General features: G+C 40.4%; 2 protein-coding genes across 2 annotated transcripts; one reads left to right on the top strand and one right to left on the bottom strand.

Moving 5' to 3' along the window:
• The first annotated feature begins 8,823 nt into the window (after positions 1-8,823).
• LOC139714676 (small ribosomal subunit protein bS16m-like) lies at positions 8,824-14,377 on the top strand. The gene is made up of 3 exons (XM_071626353.1): positions 8,824-8,869; positions 12,762-13,037; positions 13,964-14,377. Exons 2-3 carry the CDS (start codon positions 12,803-12,805, stop codon positions 14,089-14,091), a joined length of 363 nt encoding a protein of 120 aa, XP_071482454.1. The 5' UTR covers positions 8,824-8,869; positions 12,762-12,802; the 3' UTR covers positions 14,092-14,377.
• A 4,878-nt stretch (positions 14,378-19,255) lies between these two features.
• Positions 19,256-21,647, bottom strand: LOC139714675 (nucleotide triphosphate diphosphatase NUDT15-like). Its single transcript, XM_071626351.1, has 3 exons — positions 21,262-21,647; positions 19,843-20,039; positions 19,256-19,419 (listed from the first exon to the last, which is right to left on the bottom strand). Exons 1-3 carry the CDS (start codon positions 21,645-21,647, stop codon positions 19,256-19,258), a joined length of 747 nt encoding a protein of 248 aa, XP_071482452.1.
• Between the last annotated feature and the right edge of the window lie 2,053 nt (positions 21,648-23,700).

Here is a 23,700-nt window from a genome sequence, read left to right as displayed (position 1 = left end):
GAGTAAGCAGGGGACATCTGACAGACACAGAAAGTGACTTTGGGTGGCTGTATATAAATGGTTAAAAAAAAAGAAGAAATCGAGCGATAATTGCCAATTATTGTAAGAGGAAGAGTTTGAGACAGAACTAGACACATAATAGTTTAATATGGATAGGAGGAAAGAAAAATGTTACTAAAAGGGTAAAAAAAAAAGAAGGTTTATATAATTATGGTTCGCAAACGTTGAAAAAATACGGTATAAGAATTGGTCGGCAACATTTGACGAAAGAAGAAAATAATCTATAGACTTAGAGTGATACCTGAAGAGGAAATAGGGCCTATCAAGCCATCTGAGTAGCCATCTAAGTGTCAAAACATCCGTCTAGTTAGATATAGGCAATATGCGCGATGTGTTCATGTGCTCTTAAGTATTATTTCCAGCAAAACAGAAATTAATGGTAAGAGCCTTTGATTGCAAAGGTTAGTACTTGTTTTTTCTATACTATACTAATTGACTTCGAACAGTGAAACAGCCATCCCTGAGCCGTGGCTGTTGTAAATATTTAGGAAATTCCTTGTGCTAGATATAGCAGCTACAACTGACAACAACATAAATAATATATGAAAGTTTATGTTGAGTCTGAGAACGCATCGAGCATTGTGATTTATGATATATTCGCCCTCATTTGGTCTGCATGTAAAAGTCAACATGCAATACGCTATTTAAGAAAAAAGGACTTGAAGAAAATGTAATACTAAAATAGACCATATTATACATTCGGATATAGGCCTAATGGTTGATCTTTGTGTCTTTTGTTTTGATTGATTTTTTTTTCAGGAGGAAGGCAATAATGATTCAGAACAATTAAGGTCAATGAAAAATGATGAAATTGACACTCTTGTAACAACATTTTACTCTGCTATTGTGTTCACTGCAATTTCTCACGTAGATAACTTCCGCACCGAAGGCTTTTGGGATACTCTGAAGAGTTATGGAAGCAAAGCCTTGGCAGGAGCCAAGAAAGGATGCGCGCTGGTAAATGGTGCATCCGACGCAGAGCTAGGTAAGCTATAGAAAAAAAATAATAAAGCCGAAAAGGCAGACGCAATTCCGTTCAATTTCATTAAATCAAATCATATTTTTAATTTAGTTCAATTCAATTCAGCTGAATCCAAATCAATGATTCCATAGCTCCTTCGAAGAAAAAGTAATTTACAAAATCATATGTGCACATAAAAAATGATTACATAATTATACTCATTTAAAAAATGTACCCCAAATCAAAATAGCTTAAATTTTTTAACGACGTGTTTTGAACACAATAAACTGGTAGGGGTATTCCTTAGATACTATATTGATTAGCTGATAGAGTCTTGCATGAGTGAGCACACATTGAACACAAAATGGTAATACCCAAAAGTCACCAGAGTTATTTTGGGGATCTGATGTGAAAGAAGTTTCACAAACAGTGCTAAAATCTTTAATGAATAAAGCATATGCATTTATGTCATATCAACAGTGTAGGCCTACATTTAGCATTTCTTGTTCCATCTTTGCAGTGAGGAAACACGACAAAAATATTAGCAACTACCTCGTTTGTTCACACAACATGTGCTGTTTGATGCGTATTGGTAACAATGTCTGGTTGTAAATTCTTTCAATAAACTAAACTGATTTTGCAACTCTAGGAGCGTTGAACGTAGCCGTTTCCCCCGACATTGTGCTCGGCCAACCGTATATATAGACATTACATAGACAATCATAAAATGATGGACGCACTTATAATGTAGAAAGATTAGTAAAACACTCTCTGAAGGTTTTTCGGAGAATGTAACGATCCGTTCAAAAGCTACAATTCAAGTTGTAGGATGATTTCATGTGCTTCCCTCACTATAGATGAAATTTGAACAAGAAATTTCATAATAGTTCATTAATCTGGTATCTTGACAATTTTTTTTTTGTCTCAGAATTTCTATATCCATGTGTCTTCCCATTTTATTCTGTTTATGGTGTGTAGTTATTGCTCTCGTCACCATTATTAGGTCCAAGACTTCTTAATCATGTTTATTGTAACCATCTAAAGTCTTATTATTGTGATTTCTGGTGTGAAAAATATAAGATATTGACAAATGAATTCATGATGATTGTTAAGAGTGACAATGACGACAATGCACAGGGCTTGCGCTCCCACCCCTTAATTTTTGTTAAAGCAAACGAAATAAAAAAAAAAAGTAAATGGAGCCCGTAAATAGCACCAGAAATATTTGTGCCCCCCCCCCTTTATGGAATTCCTAGATCCGCCCCTGACATTGGTATTATAAATTATCTTAGTAACATTGCTACTAATGTGATTATCGTATCTACAATATTGATGACACTTGTTATAATGATAATCATTGTCATTGTCATCGTCATCATACTAATAATATCGTTTTCATCATGTTCGCCAACGTTGCGTCTTTGCCGCTCGCATGTGACGCGAACACGCTTTGTCCGCCAGCCTTCCGTATGTCGAGGGCCTTTCCCGAGGCCGTGTCCGAGGACGAATTCCAGGAAAACTGGGATCTTGGAACCATCGTTGGCGGAGTTAAAGCAGGCTGCAGTATGCTTCATTAGAATCGTCAGGAGTCATTCGAAGTAAGTAATGCATATACACCCATAACTTTGTTTTCCCCATGATAATCTTTCACTTCCATTCAATAATACCAACAACGGCAATTCACTTTACCAAGGAGGTACTACAATATTCATCACTGGTCTTGTTTGTCATGCTCAATGAACAAGAATATTTCCTTTAGCGAGTAATATTTTAGCACCGTGGAAATAGGCATTTATGATGGTAAAAACGTTCATTTTTCATTGGTAAGAACAAACAAATAAAATGAAAATACATGTAGTACAGCGATATAAAAAAAATGAAAGCATGTTATGTCTGGAATTTAAACATGACCATCCCCCATTCAGCTTCCCTATAATATCTGCCCTTCCTATAACGTCATTCCCAGGGATGCAAGAGTGTACTAGTATATATCATACGCGCAGACAATTTATTACATAATAAGTAAATACGAATAATGCAAATGCATATAGCGCAAACACATTATACGCAGGTATGAGTACAAACATACAAAACACATACATACAGTATATGAAAAGAAATTAAGTAGATAATGATACGCAAATATATGAATACATTGTATTATGTATATACTCAATACCTTTATAAACAAGGTAAAAATCTCATCCGCTTGAGCTGTTCAAACGGTCGTACAGCTCTGGACATAATGGATGTTATGGTAATAAGGGGTAATGTTTTCCAAAAATCAAGTGATAAAAGTATGATGTGATTTTAATTCATCTCCTTTTTTCGTTATCTCTTTTTCTCTACAGATCGGCGACATAAGACATGGATGCTGGACATGGATATGGAATCAGACGCGAACGCTAGTTTAAAGTCAGATATTGGCTAATTATATATTTTTTAAACAATTCGTAATATTGAATTTAGACTCAGTTTCTTTTTTGTATTATCGACTTATTTCGTAATACTCCAAAGCCTAAAGGAGACGTAATTCTCATACATAAATGTGATCTATAGAGTAAGAGTGTGAAGAATATTCTGGAGGAATATTTTGTCACTTTGCTTCCTTTCAACGAGCTGAACATTATTTGTTTACTCACCAATGCTGAGTAATTTTAGTAACCCACCATCTCAATAAAATGATCATGAAATCATAATTAGTGAATGGAAAGTCAGTTGTTAATATACTACGCTTGTTGTGTGCTTGTGTGTGTGTGTGTGCTTGTGTGTGTGTGTGTGTGTGTGTGTGTGTGTGTGTGTGTGTGTGCAACTACAGAATGTAACTTTACTGAGCCTCTACTGGCTGGCGTCAATTCGGCTGAGATTTGAAGTGACGGGAATTCGTGTTCAACCACGTCTTATAGCTACTTTCTCTTTCCTGAAGAAGATGAAGTTTAAGTCGAAGAGAAAGAGTCGGTCCCGTTGTGGCTTGCTCATTCAGCTGGTTCCTTTGTGGCCACACACACACACACACACACACACACACACACACACACACACACACACATACACACACACATTGATTAATAGTTAGCCATAGATGTGGACTCTTACTCCCCGGTTAAGAGAGTGGTCTGGTATACGCCATACAAGGGACTGAGTGTGATCTACCTAAAATCTAAGATTGAATACTATTAAGATCATCTGTTTGGACACTTACACACATTCTTCGGATCATTACTCCTCTTTTCAGAAGCCAGCGCGATTGTACTTACCAGTCCAAAAATAAGTTAGTCTGATAAAAAAAGAGTAAAATCTTACGAGTTCAATGGTATAGGGCCTAAATTTGATCGAAATCAGATGAAAAATAAAGAAGTTATGAAATTTGGAAGTTTTGCTAATTTCTGCAAAACAGTTCTTGTACAGTGGATATAAATATGCAAATGAGTGAGCTTACCATGTCATAACCTCACAATTTTTCATTGATTGTGTACACACAAAAAAAAATGACGAAAATTCAATGTTTCTGTCATTGAAGTCTGAAACATGATGTTATTCCTGGTTGAATAACTTCATCAGAATAGTGATCAGTTACATATCAGGATTTGAGCCTCAGGCATAATTGCGTTTGAATGAAAAACCTAAAATTTCAGAATTATGTACAAACTATAGGGCGGCAAGTTGTGAGGGGATGACAGGCTCACTTTGCCATTTGCATATTCATATTGACCGATAAAGAACTGTTTCCTAAAAAATCTAACTTATGTTTGGACTGGATTTCCCCTTTAAAGGGGAATTTACCCGGCCCAAACATACATTTAGATTGAGTGAATGCAGCAATATTAGTAGAACACATCAGTAAAAGTTTAAGGAAAATGGTACAATCCGTTCAAAGGTTATGCATTTTTGACATTTTTGGTGATGAGACCGCTGGATTAGAAGACTACTACAATCCGTTCAAAAGTGATTAATTTTGGATATCTTGGTGACTGGATTGGAAGACTATACTGATCATACTACATCACATATGAACTTACACAACATCACATCAAAATATGACAACATCACAACAAGAACAGCACAACAATTACAACAGCAAAATCAACGACATCACAGATGAAGCTACAACATAAAGAAAATGTAAAGAAAATTCCACAAAATATCATTTCATTAAAGTCACCTACACATTTCCTGGACTTGTACTGACATTTTATAGGCCTACAGTGTATGTCACGGGTAACATTTTCATTGATATTACCCTGCAGCAATTATTAAAGGGGAAAAGGGATGTACAAAAGTAGCATTTTATTGTACTAAATTATTGGACAAAAACACTTTTACTTAAATGTGTCCACAAACGAATAGGATATCTATAGTGCTTAGGGCAAGATCGACGCATTTGGGTGATATCATCGGTCTCCAACTATATAAGAGAAAACATGGGAAAAGTGTGGAGGAAGCGGATGGTATATTATGCTAGTAAAAACTGACACCACGGGTCCTCTTTATCATCGTATTATATGTACATGTATTCACTGAACTCAACCCCCACCCCGAAGATAGATCAGCAGAAGTATGACTGCTCCACATGCGTACATTTCTTTATCCATATCTCGACACACCGCGAAGGCCATCCAAATACGTACGAAGCTAGCTCATGTGGAGCCGGGAAATGTGCAAACACCGGGAAATGTGCAAACGCCGGGAAATGTGCAAACGTCTTGCCGGTAAGGGTGCAAACGCCGGTAAATGTGCAAACGTCTCGCCGGGAAATGTGCAAATCTCTAAATTTCATCAACGGGAAATGTGCAAACGTGACGCCGGGAAATGTGCAAATGTTCAATTTTGCCGGGAAATGTGCAAAAGCCGCCGGGATAATGTGCAAACCGTTCATTTCACCTATTATGTACAGATGGAAGAGAAACTCTCAATCAAACCTGTGGATGAATCATTGCTTCCTTTACCACATGTCGTAGCCCCCATCCTGTCTATAGCGACTTGTCTTTTTTAACATTTTCAACATTTTCTTGTAAACCCCACAACGGATTTTCACCAGATTTGGCAGATAGCATCTTAATAGTGATGTGGTCGTAATTTTTTTAAATGAGCCCCCCCCCCCCCCCACCACCACCACCACCGAAGGGGGGGGGGGAGCCTCAGAGTCCCTGCACTATGGATTTTTTTTTCTCTCTTGTTCTGCCGAACCGAAAAAAGGTTGATCTAAGTCAGTGCTTTGAATACATTAATGACTGAAATTTCATTTTTGATTATAGCGGATCCAGGGGTGCCCTGATTTTTTTTTTTTTTTTTTTTTTTTTTTTTGGGGGGGGGGGGGGGGGGTGATGCAGAGCCCGAGGGGGTTGTCCACATTTTCAGCATCTTCTCGATAAATCTCATGACAGATTATCACCAAACTTGGCAGAATGCATCTTTACAGTGATAATAACAATGATCCAATTTTGTTAAAATGAGTCCTACCCCCCCCCCCCAACCACCTAAGGGGAGTGGGCGGGGGAGATGAAGTGTCGGATCCCTAATCATTGGGATTTTTGTTTTTATCTTCTTCTGTCAAACCAGAAAAATAAAGGTAAGTTAGTGATATATGAAGACATTAATGACTGAAATTTCATGTTTGATTATGGCGGATCCAGGGGTGCCCAGACTGGGGATTGGGGGGGGGGGGGGGATTTTCCACATTTTCAGCATTTTCTTTAAAAATATACGACGGATTTTTATCAAAGTTGGCAGATAGCATGTTTATGGTAGTATGATCTTAATTGATAAAATGAGCCCCTCCCCTCCCGCCAAAGGAGGGGGGGGGGGGGGTTGAAGCTTCAGAGTCCCTAAACTCTGGATTTTTTTTTTTAGAAAATTGAGAAAAATTTGATTTGAGAAAATGAGCCCCCCCCCCCCCCCCCCCCCACAAACACACACATACACCGCTGGGGGGGGGGGGGGTGAAGCCTCAGAGTCCCTAGTCTATACTGTGGAATTTTATCTTCTTCTGCGGAACAAAAAAAAAGATAGGGCTAACTTAGTGCTATATGAAGACATTCATGACTGAAATTTCATTTTTTATTGTGGGGGATCGAGGTATGTCCGTCTGTTTGAGAAATCTTTGACGGTGGATTTTTACCAAACGTGGGAGGTAGCATCTCTAGGGTAATAGAATCCCACTTTGTTCGAAGGGGCAACAAGTCCAATTTGTTCCCCTTTCCCCAAAGCGGGGGCTAAGAGAGTAGCCACCACGTTATAAGCAGACGTGAAATTTCATCAAGGTAGGCCAACCTTCCAAAAAATGTGATAAAATTGTGTTCTACTCTTAGTTGTACAGAAAATTTCTTGAAATATGTAGGCTTATTCCTTTTGTCATGCTTAGGGTTTTCAAGAAATACCTGAAATTTTTCGGTTCTACAGGAGATTTAAAAAAAAAAACAGAGTTTAGGGACTCTGAGGCTTCAACTCCCCCCTCCCCATCCCCTCCTCTTCGGCGGGGGAAGGGGATCATTTTAATACTTCAAAATCAAGTTAGGTGAAAATCCGCTACGATTTTTCAAGAACATACAGAAAATGTGGAAAATCCCCCTCCTCACCCTCACACCTCCTACCAGCTAGGGCACCCCTGGATCCGTCATCATCAAACGTGAAATTTCAATAACTACGGTGTCTGCATAGCATTAACCTAGTTCTATCTTTTTCGGTTTGACAGAAGAAGATTAAAGATTCCAGAGATTAGGAATCTTTAAAAGCTTCAATCCCCCCCCCCCCCCGAAAGGGGGCTAGGGATCGAGGAGAGTTGAAGCCTCCCCCTCCCATGGCCTCATGCCCTGCATCCCTGGATTTGCCATTAAACTCGAATTGCTGTCATCAATGTCTTTATAGCACCAACCAAGCTCTACTTTATTTGGTTATATAATATAAGAAGAATTTTGATAAAACCGTAGTTCTGGGACTTTGAGGTTCCTCCCCCCCCCCCCCATTTTTTTTTTTTTTTGGGGGGGGGGGTTATGACTAATCTAAACAAATTGAGATCCCATCGCCATGGTGCTACCTGCCAATTTTGTTGAAAATCTGTCAAGGATATTATTAAGAAGAGGTTCATGCGCAGTTTTGACATGGAGTTTATCTACCATCTTTGTACAAAGTATTGCTAAGGTAAATGGTTTGCACATTTCCCGGCGACGTTTGCACGTTTCCCGGCAAAATTGAACTTTTGCACATTTCTCGGCGTCATGTTTGCACATATCCCCGTTGATGAAATTTGCACATTTCCCCGCGAGACATAATTGCACATTTCCCGGCGTTTGCACATTTCCCGGCAGCGTTTTTTTTTAAGACGGCACAGATTGTGGCATGGCGCGTGTTAAACCTATGGGAAAAACGTTGGGTTAGGGTTTTTGGTTATGGTTATGGTTAGGGTTAGGGTTAACACACGCTTCCCGGCAAGACGTTTGCACATTTCCCGGCGGCGGCGTTTACACAATTCCCGGCGGCGTGTTTTTTTTAGACGGCACAGATTGGGGAAACTAAAAATCTATCGGGGACCCTATCCCTAAACCTAACCCTAATCCTAATCCTAACCCTAACCATCAAACCCTAACCCTAACCCTAACCCTAACCCTAACCCTAACCCTAACCCCAACCCTAACCCTAACCCTGTCCCTAACCATAACCATAACCAAAAACCCTAACCCAACGTTTTTCCCATAGGTTTAACACGCGCCATGCCCCAATCTGTGCCGTCTTAAAAAAAAAACGCTTCCCGGCGAGACGTTTGCACATTTCCCGGCTCCACAGCCCACCACTGAACGTTATATAGTAGTATACTCGGTGGCGGCGGTGTGAAGGACTGACACGAACGCCCACGTATGTATTATTCTGCCATTTAAGATTTATACCCCAATATAGACAAGGTTTCGGGGAAATTACAGAATACCGGTTTTCCGCCATATAAATTAGCATATTGGTGCGTATAAGAGCCGCCGGAGGCGGGGCCTCCGGCCCCGCCTCCGGCGGTTCTCCCTTAGAGATGAATTTCAGCCCGAAGGGCTGAAATTCATCTTTCCCGTCGTCTGGGGCCCCCAAAAAGCCCGGGAACGGAACGGCCGTCAAAAAGTAGGTTGACCACACAATTTTTATGAAAATTGAGTGGTTTCAGAGGAAAACTGCTCTAAATCAAGATAACTCGAGTAAATCGTCGATAAAGAAAATCGAGCCGATTTTGACGGAACTACTTTAAACTTGATGACGTCATCACAGCTGACATCCTCCTTCCTTCATCATTCTCTTTTCGACACAAGTCATTCACGATCAATCGCTCTATAGACACTAGTTTGGCAAGGCAGCGCGTATACGCGTATTGTCAAGAGACATGTGCGCACTCAACTGCTATACGTATTGTACACTGTACTAGTAAACATGCGCGCGTTCTGCAGACTCAATACGCGCTACCACTGCACACGTACGCATCATAAGCTGTTGTGTGTAGGTACTGTTGTTGTACGACTGCATAGAGTCAACATGGTGGGCTGTCAAGAGCACCCACACAGTGCGTAAGCTCTACTGTAAGCTAGCACCAGCAATTAGATAAGTGATTGTTTTCTAGTCTCACCTAAATTGCTATCGATTTCTAAGATATGGACTATCCTCGACTCCTGAAAACGTGAGTATACATCGTAAATTCGGGTAAATTTTAACGGCTAGTCTAGACTAGCATCGTCAGGATCTAGAACTACATTATTCGGGGGACACCCCCGAAACCCCCGAGAACAACGTAAGATACCACACTTCTCACCGCACAGATCTATCGCAGATCGGATTAATATTTCAGATGGTTGCTATCGGCAAGCGTAATTACGCTCTTTTCAGAGCGATTTGCGCTCTCCGTGATTGGCTGCCGGTATTCTGTAATTTACCCAAGGTTTCTAATTCCTAGAACGAGTGTATGTAAATATTAGCCTGCTTTTAAAGCGAATACATAGCGCTAGCTTAGGCCTATCAAATTTTCGCTATTTTAACGTTATCTTATTTCTTCGGTCCCATATGTTGGTATTCGTGTGTGGTCATCGTAATTCAACCGCACCAGCGCGCAGCGAGGCGAGCGAGCGAGCGACCCTTGCCTAGCTAACCTGTTGCTAGTGCTAACTGCGACCAGCCCGAACGCGAAGCGTAGACTGTGTACAAGGAGCGCTCCGGGGTAACAGCGACCCGACCCAACACTACCTACAGCGCCGGGTTACGGGGTGTAATAGTGTTGTGGAAACTGCGACCAGCAGCCCCATCCGCCATACGCATACCATACGCTAAGTATATGGCCTATATGCGTATGGGGCTGCTGAGTGCTGGTCGCAGTTCATGAGTTACAAGTTGTGTAACTTACATGGTAATACTAACAATAGGCCTACGTACTGAGTATTTGGTACTGACTGGTATTAAGCAACCAAGGCAAAATCGTGAAATAGGCCCCACCGCAGTGTGCGTGTACCTGGTTAGCAAGGGCAAGCAAGGGTAGGTCCAAAAAGGGTTAGGGTTTAGGGTTAGGTAGGGTTGTCTTTTTGCCGTTAGATTAGTCGAGGGACATTAGGGAGTCCTTCCGAGAATGAAAAGTTGAAGACAAAAGCAAAAAACGGGAGAAAGGGAGGACGAAAGATGCTATGCTGTGGAAATCGGCCCCACCACTGTATCAATCTCGCGTAAACGCTGTTTGGTGGGCCCGCATTCACGAGTATTATACTATGGAAGGAAGCCCCACTGCCATGCTTACCTACCGATGAACGCCACACGATGGGGCTGAATTCACGAGTAGGTGCCTAGTATAAACAGGCGAGCTGCTGTAGTGTAATATGGACACGCAGTGGTGGGGCCTATTTCACGAGTATGCCGCAACCAACACCTGACCAACTCGGACCCGGGGCGCTCGTAGCTCCTTGTACACAGTTATACTTTCGCTTTCGGGCTGGTCGCAGTTGAGTTAGTAAGTAAGCAGCTAATGTTACTTAGACTGGACAGAAAATCTGTCTGTCCGGAGGAGTTTTTTAATGATTTAGGGATTTTATTTTTTTTTTTCTCTGAGTCTTATTATTATTTTTATACATTTGTATGGCGTGAATTGCATCACGGCTTAGCTGTAGCTCCTCGCGATTCCGTAAAGCCAGACGCAGTCTCCGCGAAACATTCATATAGGTCTATCCCCGACAAGATACACTACAGTCAACAGATCGATCTTTCAGCCAAGTAAGCGACCTACAACTACATCATCTACATGATATGCCACATTCCACCACCTCTGCCTGCCTGCCCTGCCTGTCTGTCCCTGCCCTGCCCAGGGCCCAGCCCCATCTCTTTTGAGCATCACCATGCACCAGCACCAAGCTATGTGTAGGAAAGTCTACTACTAGTACATACTACTCATTGACCACCTATTTTTAGATCGACCACCCTCGCGCAATGGCTTTCTTGCATATAAAATCAAAAGTACACGTGGGATGGGGCGCAATATGCGGGAACATTCGAACATGAATACAAATCAAGAGAAATTAGGGGGATTCAGGTAAATAACCTATGGAAACGGGAGGAAAAAGAATTTAAAATCCTCATTAGTAATACAAATAATTATTGGTAACAAATATTTTGCCTTTCACTGGATTTACTTGCTTTTAAAGGGAAAATGGGTGGTGGATTAAAATGATAAGCTTGCGCCAGTGCACAGTGAAAAAAAGTCACTTGCATTTGTCACCGAGAATTTCTGCACATACGGTACGAGTCAACAATCTGAGCCTCGGATATGAACCTGCGGTATGTTCTGCCTTGATTTTAATGAATATAAGGTGAAACTGAGGGATATTTTCTAAGATACAAGGTATTTAATCAAAGAGTGGTCTATGAGTAGTAGGTGCAACTATTTTGTCAAGTCTACGATCAGGTCAATTTGCACAGTGTCAATGGTTAATTACCCGTGCATAAGATCGTGAGCTGAGCATGATCAGGAGTCGCCATACTCGTGCCATTTGCCAATGAACTCGTATGAAATAGCATATCAATGTGCACTTAATATAAGTGGCTGGTGCATGAGGAGTGGGAGGGAACTCATTCCAGTCCAGTCTTCCAATCCTGTAGCTGTGCTGCACTGAACACAGCACTATTTGACAGGACATGATGCTAAGATGATTATTAAGGTACGCTAAGGCCCTTTTTGTTTTGTTTTATTTTGTTTTTTTAGGGTCATACGTAGTAACAGAGTGGTACAGGAGTAGTATTATCAAATGCATGATTACTGCCTGTGGATTTATACGATATTGCCTACAACCATTCACATTCAGTGAAATGGCTGGTATATAGTTGTCCTTGAGTGCCTGCAGTCAATTGCTGCTATACAAGACAACTTTGCTGTAAATGTTGCCAATCGCACTAAATCAACAATGCTCAGTTAAACTATCCATGGCATGATGAGTGCTGACTACAGACAGTTTAATTCTTGGATTAGTTACATCTAATACATTGATAGGTTTCCAGGTATCTATAGATGTAGATGTCTGATGACACAATCATGTTCTTTGCACAGATATATGTTAACTGATGATTAGACAGAGAAGGGAGAGGAAAAAACAAAAGGTGAGAGATGGCATGTATTGAAGTGAGTATTAAACAACAAGGAAAAGATATAGTTTAATGAGGACATAGAACTGGAAGTACACTTTTTGAGAAACAAGCATTGTAGTCTTAATTTTCTTGTTTATTTCATGAACACTTTGATGATTAGGTAAAGACTTGAAAAGGACCAGCCTCCCCGAAGAGATCACCATGGTTGTTGTTATGAGACTGGCGAGGTTTGGCTGCACCAACAGGCCCTTCTTCCACATTGTCGTCATCCACAACAAGTTTGCTAGGAACAGTGGCCGTGCCCTCGAACAGCTCGGAACGTATGACCCAATGCCAAACAACCACAATGAGAAGCTCATAAGCCTGAATGTGGAACGGATCAAATTCTGGCTAGCCAGTGGTGCTCAGCCGTCCACACCGGTCTCACATCTCCTTGGTGAGCTATTTGGCTGATTCATTCACAATTTGTCTGACCAAAGGATGCTGCAGACATTCAGTGTAGTAGTTGCAGAGGCAAACAAGATTGCTAATTGAAAGCAAAAGAATGTTACAGTGCACTCCTGTTATAACGAACACGGTTATAACGAATTCCAGTTACAACGAAGAAAAAATTCAGGCCACAACATTATTGGCTCTACATTTTTTATCTTTTATTTGTTCATTTATAACAAATTTTCGATAGAACGAAAGAAAACTGTCAGTCCCGAGGACTTCGTTATAACGGGAGTCCACTGTAAGGCAGAGGCATAATGCAATGAAGATGTTCCATGACAGATTTGTGTTTTTTTTTTTTATCAATTGTCATCCTCTGTACAAATGCATTTGCAAGATCACAACTGCTGTCTACGTTTTAGCAAACATGTTGGAAAAAAGGAACCAGTAGGAATTGAACCTGTCATCGGGCAGCTTCATTACCACTATCAGCATTTACAGTCGTACAAATTAATTTTGTATGGAGGATGACAATTGATAAGACATCTGACGTAGAACAACATATGCTAATGTTGCACAGAGTGATTTCAAAGTTTTTTTCAAAGTTTTTCTTCATGTGTCTCTGTGTTTGCCATTCTAACGAATTAAAATAGAAAACCGGAATTTATGTACCAAATCATTACAGAGTTGCTGTAAATTAGCAATGACTATTTAGGGGGAGTGAGTTGAAATAACAAAATCAATGACAAAAGTTCAAGTTCTGTGACTTTATTTTTCTTTGGCCATTTTAGTGAAACTTCCGCAATTTCAACTATGAACTGCGTCATGTCACCTGTTAAACTGCTCACAGACAGTCAAAGCAGTCAGTTGCAAGATTGAGAAGATTATTTTGACCATTGTCTGTTTCTCAATTTCTCTGAACTTCAACAGGTCTGTCAGGCTTGCTACCAGTCCACCCAAGGACATATGTTTTAGCAAGGAGAGCGAGACATAAGACAGCCATGAAGGAGAAGGAGGCAGCTGCAGCTGCTGAAAATGAAAAAGACGAAGACAACTGAGGAGATTTTCAATACTCAATAACTGTGAATTGGACTTGGTGTGATCCAAGACTTGGACTTCTAAAGAGAGTGCTGTGGAAGCATTGCACGATTTTAGCTCTGCAATACACAAAGTTTTATGGCTTTAAAGGGTGTGTACAGTTCTGGTTGAGGTGAGGATTTAGCATTTAACGTTTTGTGAGATATTCAGAAACCTCTCTATGAGATGTCAAATAGCATGCAATTCTAAGGGGTATCAAAAGTTTATTTGATGAAATTCGGTTTTGAAATGGTTGAGATATCCAAAAACAAGGTGAAACAAAGAGATCCTAATAAAAGGAGTGGCCTGTTGCAGTTTATTATCATAAACATTGAATCCTTCTTAAAATTACATGCTCTTTCCTATGTCATAAGAAGTTTCTCATTATCTCACTTAGGAATGTTCAAAACATGAATCCCCACCTCAACAAGTACTGTACAGTCCCTTTAACCAGTTGAGGACGGGCTGATTTTGCTACAACATACAATTCCCATAGACACTTGCCCAAGTATACTCTGGACTCGTCAGCGAGTTAATGCCACAATGAATCACAACTTCAGACATTGCTTGGTATGACGGTATGACAACGCGAGTCCAGCCTCTGTCTACACACTTGGGAGGCTACCAACAACGAGCTAAATGTCAAAATTGTGTATGTACTTTTGAGGATTCTGCTCAAGAATCCAATGATTTCTAGCAGAGGAGATATGTTTATGGCAATGCATGTAACCATTTGGTTCAACATCAGATTTTGAATTCATGTTTTGTTTGGGGATGGGGGTGGGGTGGGATGAAGGATGTTCCTTTCCTGTACAGTGCACTCCCGCTATAACGAAATGCTCGGGACCGGCGGTTTTCTTTCGTTATAACGAAATTTCGTTATAACCGAACAAATACAATACATAACGAAAACAAGGAAACCACACATATATATCATATTATGTTTGCTGAATACTCGTCATACACTGGAAAGCTATGTGAAATGTGATGGGATAACTGTATTACAATAATAAACGCAAGTTCCACTCAGAAAGTGTGTGTGGCACAAGGAGCGAACACACAGTGGTGTGAATCGTTCACCCATGCAGAGACGCTATAAATGCTTGTTCCGCTATGTATTTTCGAAAGCAATTCGCATTTCGTTATAACGGAGCACATTTCTTTTGTTTTTCTTTGTCTGTGGCGCTCGGAAAAGACTTCGTTATAACGGAAATTTCGCTATAACCGTGTTCGTTATAAGTGAATTTTGTGCCATAGACTTTAATGGTGATAATTTTGGGACCAGAAGATTTACTTCGTTGTAACGAAATTTCGTTATAACCGTGTTCGTTGTAACGGGAGTGCACTGTATATCTTTGCTCTGGACCATAACCCAGTTTTAAGACTTGAAAGCATTACCTATGACATCCGATGGGAAATTCCTTGTTACAATTGTATAAGGTGGAGGGGAATCATTCCATCCCTTATTAAGACAGAGAGTGGAGGTCATATACAATGTGTTAGGGATTGCTAACTCAAGCATGTAAGTGACCCCATTTCACTCCTCATGAAGAGCAGCTTGCCAGGGCGGTAAAATAGTCTGCCCCACTTACATACGAAAAACGTGTGAGAGATGCCAACCCCTTGCGGTCCCCCGAGGTGACTAGCAGTAGCTGACAAGTGGTATCAGCCAGGAACATGTGCTGTGTGAGAAGTAGCATCTCATTGCAAGCAATGAAACCATTTTCTTGGCAAGTAACTGGTCTATGTAACCACACTGTGATACAATTACACACCGAGTACGCTATTCAAATTGGCACTGTGTGTTTTAAGTCTGCCCTCAAAATGAATTTTCACCTGTGAAAATATCCAAATGAAGCATCACTTTGGTGTTTATATACAATTCATACACAGTACATACATTGCTTGCCTGTGCTCAAGGGCTTGAATTATCTCTGTTATTAAATGAGAACAATGAGCATTCACTGTTTTCACAAGATCTGTACATGTATTGTGAAATGTCAAACTGTGCTGTGTAGGACTGTACATCTTGTATATACATGTTTGTACATATACCAAAATTTGGACTAATCAATGTCATCTTTTCTGGGCCTGAACAGTTTAATCTTCCAAAGTATGATAGAAGCTTTAATGATCCAACCCCATGAAGTTGAAGCATAATGTAAAAAAGAAAAGAAAAAGGAATCACCTGTTGTTATGTGTGTCTGTGTCTGTGTGTGCATTTTTTTAAAATAAGACCAACATTAGACAGAATTACCAATTGTAGTGAAAGTTTGGAGAGTACTGTACGTGTATTTCCACGAGGACCTGCTGAGGCCCTGCAAAGTCAACCTTTTTCTATAAGCCAGTTTGGAGTTTGCACTTTGCACATGAGCATAAAAATGTCATTTGTACCAACAGGCATGTTGGTTTTTACTTTCACTGAAATGAGTATCTGTAACAAAATTATCATTTGTGTCACCCTTATATGATGCTTGCCAGCACATCCACTAACAAGCATGGTATTTGGCAATATTAATTGAAAAAGTTTGTTAATACAGTCAATGCAAAATAATGAGTGGATGCTTCCCAAAGTGTGAAGGACCATTCCATTCAGCTTGCCTACTAAAGCTCATTCTTTGTTAGAACAGGAGTAATAAATTTTATGAATTGTTGTCTAGAAAGCCTATGCATTATATCACTTTGAAAATGAGTGAAGTGCCTAACCAACTGAAAAAAAGGAAAGGTCATTCATGTGTACCAATGTGTGCATGAGCTACTAGAGTGTAACTCCGACCTGGCTTATTGACTGCTTGTACATTTTATCACTGTTTTTATCATACTGCAGTTACGAATTGACAGATAGAAAGAAATGTGCAATGTGCATAATTCTGTCAACAAGTGTCCTTATGTGTTAGTACATGTACATTGTGCATGTACAGCATGATTTCTCATTCATACAGTACTGGCATTCTGCAAAATACACTGCACTCTTTGTACACACACCACAGTGTACTATGTACTGTACATAAGCTGTTATTTTTGCGAATTAGGAGGTCAAGGACATTTTCGTGAGGTGTTATTTTCACGATTTTGACACCTTGGCTATTGTAAGTGCACTAATGCCTGTCAGTGCGAGATATTTTTGTGTGTGGTTAAATTCACCATCCAACAGTGATTCGCGAAAGTCATGAAAATAACAGCTTATACAGTATGTAACTGTTCAATTCTTGAACCACATTATACTCGAACATTGTACGCAATACAAGCAGGCATGCACCCACAGTAACACACACAAATGCAAACTTACACGAACATGTTTGGTAATCTCATGTGACGTTTAAGATCTCAGATACATGTGTGTGGAATTTCTTGACATGTTCTGCCATCCTTTTGTCGAATGGTAAATTTGTACAATCACATATGCAATGTACGAGTCACCTCAGCCAAGTATACTACCAGGTACATTGTACATCAGATGCTGGCCAAAACGGAATTCCATAATGATCCCTCACATCCCTGTCATACCTACTGCATTAGTGCAGACAAATCTTGCTACAATGTAGCAATGTTAGGGATTGATCGGAAATTAAATTCCGCAATGGAAAATGCCTTTTGTTACATGACACAGACCAGTCTCATGAGCAAATTATAGTTTACAACTGGATTTATTTGATGTGGTCATAATAAAAAAAATAAAAATAAAAAAATGAACAAAGAGAAAAATAGTATTTTATACCTGTGTGTACAATGTCTTAAGTATATACATTGTACTACATTGTTTTTCCACATGTTCACTTACATTTCCTGCAGAAGTGAATTTATATACATCAGTACTGCAATGATACATGATACATACACCTATACATGCACTTTTATTGCTCTGAAGTGTGCAGTTGTACTGTAAATATTTGATCGCACACATACACGTAGAATACCCTGAATATGTGAAGTACACTGTCCATGGTACAATGTATTACATGTACCTGTATAACATTCTGTTTTAGCATGTACCTTGAAAATACATTCAGCAGTACCAAGAACAATATACATTGTACCACGTGGGACATCCTTTGAAAGCCACATAAACTTCAATGGGAAGACAGAGTACATGTACACTACATGTCCCACACAATCTACAATAGTATCACCAGTAGATGAACTGATTTTGGTACTAAGTACATGTACTCATATGCTTTAATGGACCACTTTTCATATGTGTATACGTGTATATGTATGTATGTATGTGTGTGTGTATGTATGTGTGTATGTATGTGTGTGTGTAGTTGTATGTATGCATGTGTTTGTGTGTGTAAAGATATATCCCATACAGAGAGAGAGAGTGCAGGTGTCTGTGTAGCATCACCACCACTTCCACTGAAAGCGTATTCTTTCTTTGTAATCTTTCATTAGCAACTTTCACAATACACACAGTCAAAATGACATGTCATGTAACAAAAATAACTATTATTTACATCAGACCATCACATATGAAAAAAAAAAAAATGATTTCCAAGCTGAAAAAAAAAATACATGAACCAATCAATGGCAATCACATGCAACTGACACACAAGCATGGAGCTCTTCTATGAGCAATACAATATGTATGACACAAAGTTGCAAGACGAAACTGATTGATGAAACGATGACATTAAGTTGTAGATGATGTTGTCAGGATTGTGATAACTTGACTGAGGTGTTTATAGCAAATGAATACAATGCACTCCCATTTTAACGAACATGATTACATTGTACAATGAAATTCTCATTACAATGAAAGAAAACTGCCAGTCCCGAGGACTTTGTTTTAACGGGAGTCGCCAGTATAATGATGGTGTTCAGGAACAATGTTTGGTTTCATTCAAAGTAACGAAATACAAAAGAGCAATAATATCAAAACAGAATACAAAATTTTGTGCTTGATCCACATTTAATTAAAAGGCACACATGGAAGTCAAACGTTTGTTTGCTTTTTTGACACAGTCCTGGATGGAACACAATTATCCCGCTGTCCCCATGGGATATCACACTGGGCAACTTCAAAACATTACAATGACCACTGCACTCCCTGCATTTGATGGACATTTCTATGAAATCTGAACAGATCAAGTGATCTATATTAGTGATTCTGGTATATACACAAACATCTCTTACATGGAATGCTTTTCAGCTATGTGCCTCAATGTTATTACAATTTGTTGAATGGCTGTTGAGACCCTTTGCCTCCTTCAGGGGGTGGAAGGGGTTCATTCCCTGCTGTCTCGCGACGCGTAGAGGCCAGAAGAGTTGATCAGCTGGAGGAAACTCATCCCACTTCACCCATTCCCATCCTGCAAAAGAAAAGAGAGAATACAAACTACAAGCATTTAAAAGTCATTCAAATCCTGATGTAGAACTTTTTATCTTTTAATCGACTTCTATCTTTCTTTATTTTTGTATGGCTTTACTTCAGTGAGTGGATTTGACGTGTTCCTGTCAACTGCCTTTATGTCTGTAATCAGAGAAATACACAATACATTACATCCATGTTATCTGAAGAAATGCATATATAATCTACAGAATACAGGAATGAATCATGTCATGCACCAACAAAGAGTAAATTCTTCAGTTTATGTGCATTACCATAAATTGCTTTAAAATAGTTGCCTTTTCCAAAGAGACTATTCAAATGATTCACTATAAAGCAAACAATGCAAATGGTGGTAGGCATTCTTACATTCAAAGCTCAGGACCATTCGACTTCAGTATCTCACCTTCACATTTATCAGGCTCAGTGTTCTCAGGCTCCTTCTTAAAGTCTCGGTCCACCTCTGCTTTCATAAAGATGGTGATGTAGTGGTAGTCCTTCTCCTTGCAGATGGCGTTGACGACTGTCGAGAAGACGACATTGGCGAGACGCAAACCAGTTTCCTCCTCCGTTTCTCTCTCAGCACATTCTGCCCACTCCTCGCTGGGGGCAGGGAAGATAAGAGAAAGAAAGAAGACTGTCACCCGCGAGACATCAGATCAAACCTAGACTGCATCACTGTATTTTTAAATGTTGCAGTAAAGTAAGCGAAGTATATATGACATAGGCCTCCATGTATCCATTAACACATCTACACAGATATCATTTAAGACCTCCAAAGTGTGAATATTTAGGAACTTGCAAATGCCGAACACCAAACAGCAGTCCTGTGAACCAGTCTATAGTGGTCTATAGCTCTTAGTAAATGTTCAAGTTCATGCATCATCAGCATGTGAGATTTTCCCCATTTCACAGTACATGTATTCAGCTTATATGTAAAGGCATTCCCACTTCCCAATAATGCAATATCACAAGTTGTCGGGTGAGAATGAGAAGGGCGCGCATTAAGTTGCTTTGAACACTATGGCTTTAGAGGCAACTTAAGGCCCAAGGTTATTCTCAACCGACAAAGTTTACCAAGATGTCTTTCTTTTGAAACGACATGTGAATTTGGGGTCAGAATAGCAGTGGCGGATCCAGGGGGGAGCGCACCGGGCACGCGCCCCCTCTTTATTTTATTTTATTTTTTTTGCCAAAACAAAAGAAATAAAAAGATGAAATGAAAATTTGTAGATCTATGGTCAGCAGACGTGCCTAGGTAGTAGATGTGATAAAAAAGAAAGGACTTTATTCAGATTCTTGCCTCTTTTTATGCTGTGGTAAATGATTGTAACTTGACCAATCTAGAAGTCTATGTATATTTAATATTATAATAATGTATGCATCATCACTTCTAACAGAGTTAGAATCTAGATGTCTATATGAAGGTACATCATGTCATGTACGGTATAACATAAGTTAGAACCAGGGAGGTGAGAGCCCTGTTAGAACCTAATCAATGATGAATGATACTGAGATCCTGATCTACATAATAATAGAATATGACTTCATGAAGTAGGATCTTGACGGATGTCATTAACGTTAAAGACTAAAGAGTTCCTTTCTTTATGGGGAAGTCATACTACCTAAGATAGTGTGTACATTTAATATGTAGGACAAAAATATTAGGGAGGGGGTACCGGGTAAAGGGAACTCGACGTCTCTTGCCGAAAAAGGAAATACCCCGATCGCAATTATAGTGTTGCCTGTGCATTGCCGTTGGTGTGATCAGGGAGGTATTCTCTCTTCCACCTCCCTGGTGTGATGGTTAACTTGCCGGACCTACCCAAAGTCCAAATGACCACCTGGGAAGGCAAAGGACCCACTTCCGGATGATCCTATCCGCTTGCCCAACAACACACAGTTAGGATGATCTCTGCTCGTCACTATCACACCAACACCGATGCCTGGTCTCATTGGATCATGTCTTGAAGGCGCCATGTTTTTCTCGAAAGTATTACCCGATGCCGATGCAAACCCGCGATTAACTACTGAAGACCGTGATAGATATGGATGTTTTAATTTGACCTGAGGCTTGATGTGTCGGTAGTAAAATGTGTTCACGGGACGACCGAAGCTAGAGAGAGCTAGAGCTGGGGGTCGCGTAAGCTTATATTCCACATCCGCACGTGCACGAATTGAAAATGAGACAATTCTCCTTCCGATCACCATACCGCCGCTACATGCACTTGTACTTGCCCGCCGCGCTGCCGCCGCGAGCTAGCCGCCAGCAGCCTTTAGCAACAGCTCAAGTAAGTACGGGCTTGGTCGAAAATGGCGCGCTGAAGCTGCCCACGTAAACAGAGTTGAACCATTGAACTCTCAATGCGCTGCATTTACAACACAATGCTAGTAGTAGTAGCCTCTCACCAACGCACTGCACTGTCGCACTCTTCTTCGCAAAGCGCAAGTTCGAAAACTTTTTAAAAGCGCCCCCTACCACCCCACTTTTTTTGCATTACATAGGGGTCTTATCACTTGCCCCCCTCCACTCCACCCCCCCCCCCCACCTTGCAGAAAATGGGCTTGTCCCCTCAGCCGAGGCCCGATGTTGTTCGAGGAGTGGCTGGCCAAAAAGCTGAAACTTTGCCATGCACTAGCCGATTTTGGTAGGGAAATGACATCCCAAAGTGCGTTGTTTGTTTTGGTTTTTTCCGTTTTTTTTTCTTTTTGTGTCTATGTTATGTGATAGAGAACCCCACTCCCTCCCCCTCCACTCACACAAACACACACACACACACACACACACACACACCCACACACACACAGCACACACACCTCTACTTGAGCAGAGAGTTGTCACGGGGTTGTGGCTTGAGTAAGGCTAGCTCGCGAAGCTCCTCGCCAACTTACTAACAACAACAACCAACTCATGTGCCAACCCCGCTCGCGCGTTGCGCCAGGCTGAACACGTTACAGGGCTCACACCCATAAATATTTCCCCATAGGGACGTGTGTTAAAAATCAAATTTCAAAAAATTCTGTAAAATAGCTGGGAGAAATGAGGTGTTTCAGCTTCACTAACCTGGATAAGTTAGATGTACCCTTTCATCCATCAAATTCTCTGGGTGGATAATTCAGTTCAAATTCTGTTCAGGGGTACGAAAAGCCAGACTACGAGTTCTTGTCACTCAAAAAGTCACCCATTTTCCGTGCACGTACCCAATGAAATATAGTCCCCTCAAATTCCACCAGAAAAGCTTTCATCTTCTAACCAAAATGCAATTTGTAGAGGAATTCATACTCAATATCTACAGCTATTCAGTTTTTTGCCAAACTGCATCATTGATTTTTAATTAATTTTTTTCTTCATTTATTTTGGTATCTTTGGTACGAATTTGTGAAGGGGTTTCGGACATTCCATTGTATTTACGGGTGTGAGCCCTACAGCGGCCGCCGCGCCCGTCCGTAAATGCATGCTAGTGACCTTTGTACCACGGCCGTATCCGTGTGGATTGTGTACAGTTTCCAAGGTATTTTGCAAAATCAAAACAGCTTTTCCTGTCATTTAAACAAGAAGGTAAGATCGCACAGAATAGACATATAAGAACGTTCGCACGTGGATCATTACCTTGTTTTCATAAACTGTGTTCTTTTACTTGTAAGAGAAAGAAAATAGATATTCAAAGGCATAATCTTATTCTAGTTCGTGTCGAGTCACCAGCAGCTCAGTGCACGACACTTCTCTGCATGCACTATTACTCTGACTCTGAGGACGTGAGGACTCGATTCACTCGACTCGTGTACTCGCGATCGCGGACTCGCTCGCGACAGGGAGGAAGATCGTCTCGCTCGAGAGCGGGTCAAGATATCTCGAGATAGAGACCTGTGACGTGTATGCAGGTCTAACGTTAAACCCTAACATTACTAGTACTCGTACGTAGTCATAGTTCTGTTATTCATGAAAGGCAAAGGCAAAGGCCCTGGTCTAGACAATGTATCATAAGTACTCAAACGTTAGACGTTATGACTTATGCTTATGAACAATTACATGTTTTGTTAATGTGAAAAATGATTGATATTGAAACTGAATAGTGAAAGCACTGAATTATAATATGAATAGCTAGCCCGACCAGACGCTGTGTGAAGCACAGCGTTGCCGTTATACAGCGACTGGGCTGTGTAGAGCAAGTTAATGAATAGCAAGTAAATTAATGTTAATAGGCCCATGGTCTCACGTTGGGTCAGAGTGCCAACCTTGTTCTTTACTGACCTTGATGTAAAT

This window comes from Diadema antillarum, unplaced genomic scaffold (assembly GCF_040938485.1).
Source record: "Diadema antillarum isolate AM-2024a unplaced genomic scaffold, OU_Dant_1.0 seq00002378_RagTag, whole genome shotgun sequence".
NCBI classification, from domain to species: Eukaryota; Metazoa; Echinodermata; class Echinoidea; order Diadematoida; family Diadematidae; genus Diadema; species Diadema antillarum.
This window is presented reverse-complemented; position numbering and strand designations above follow the sequence as displayed.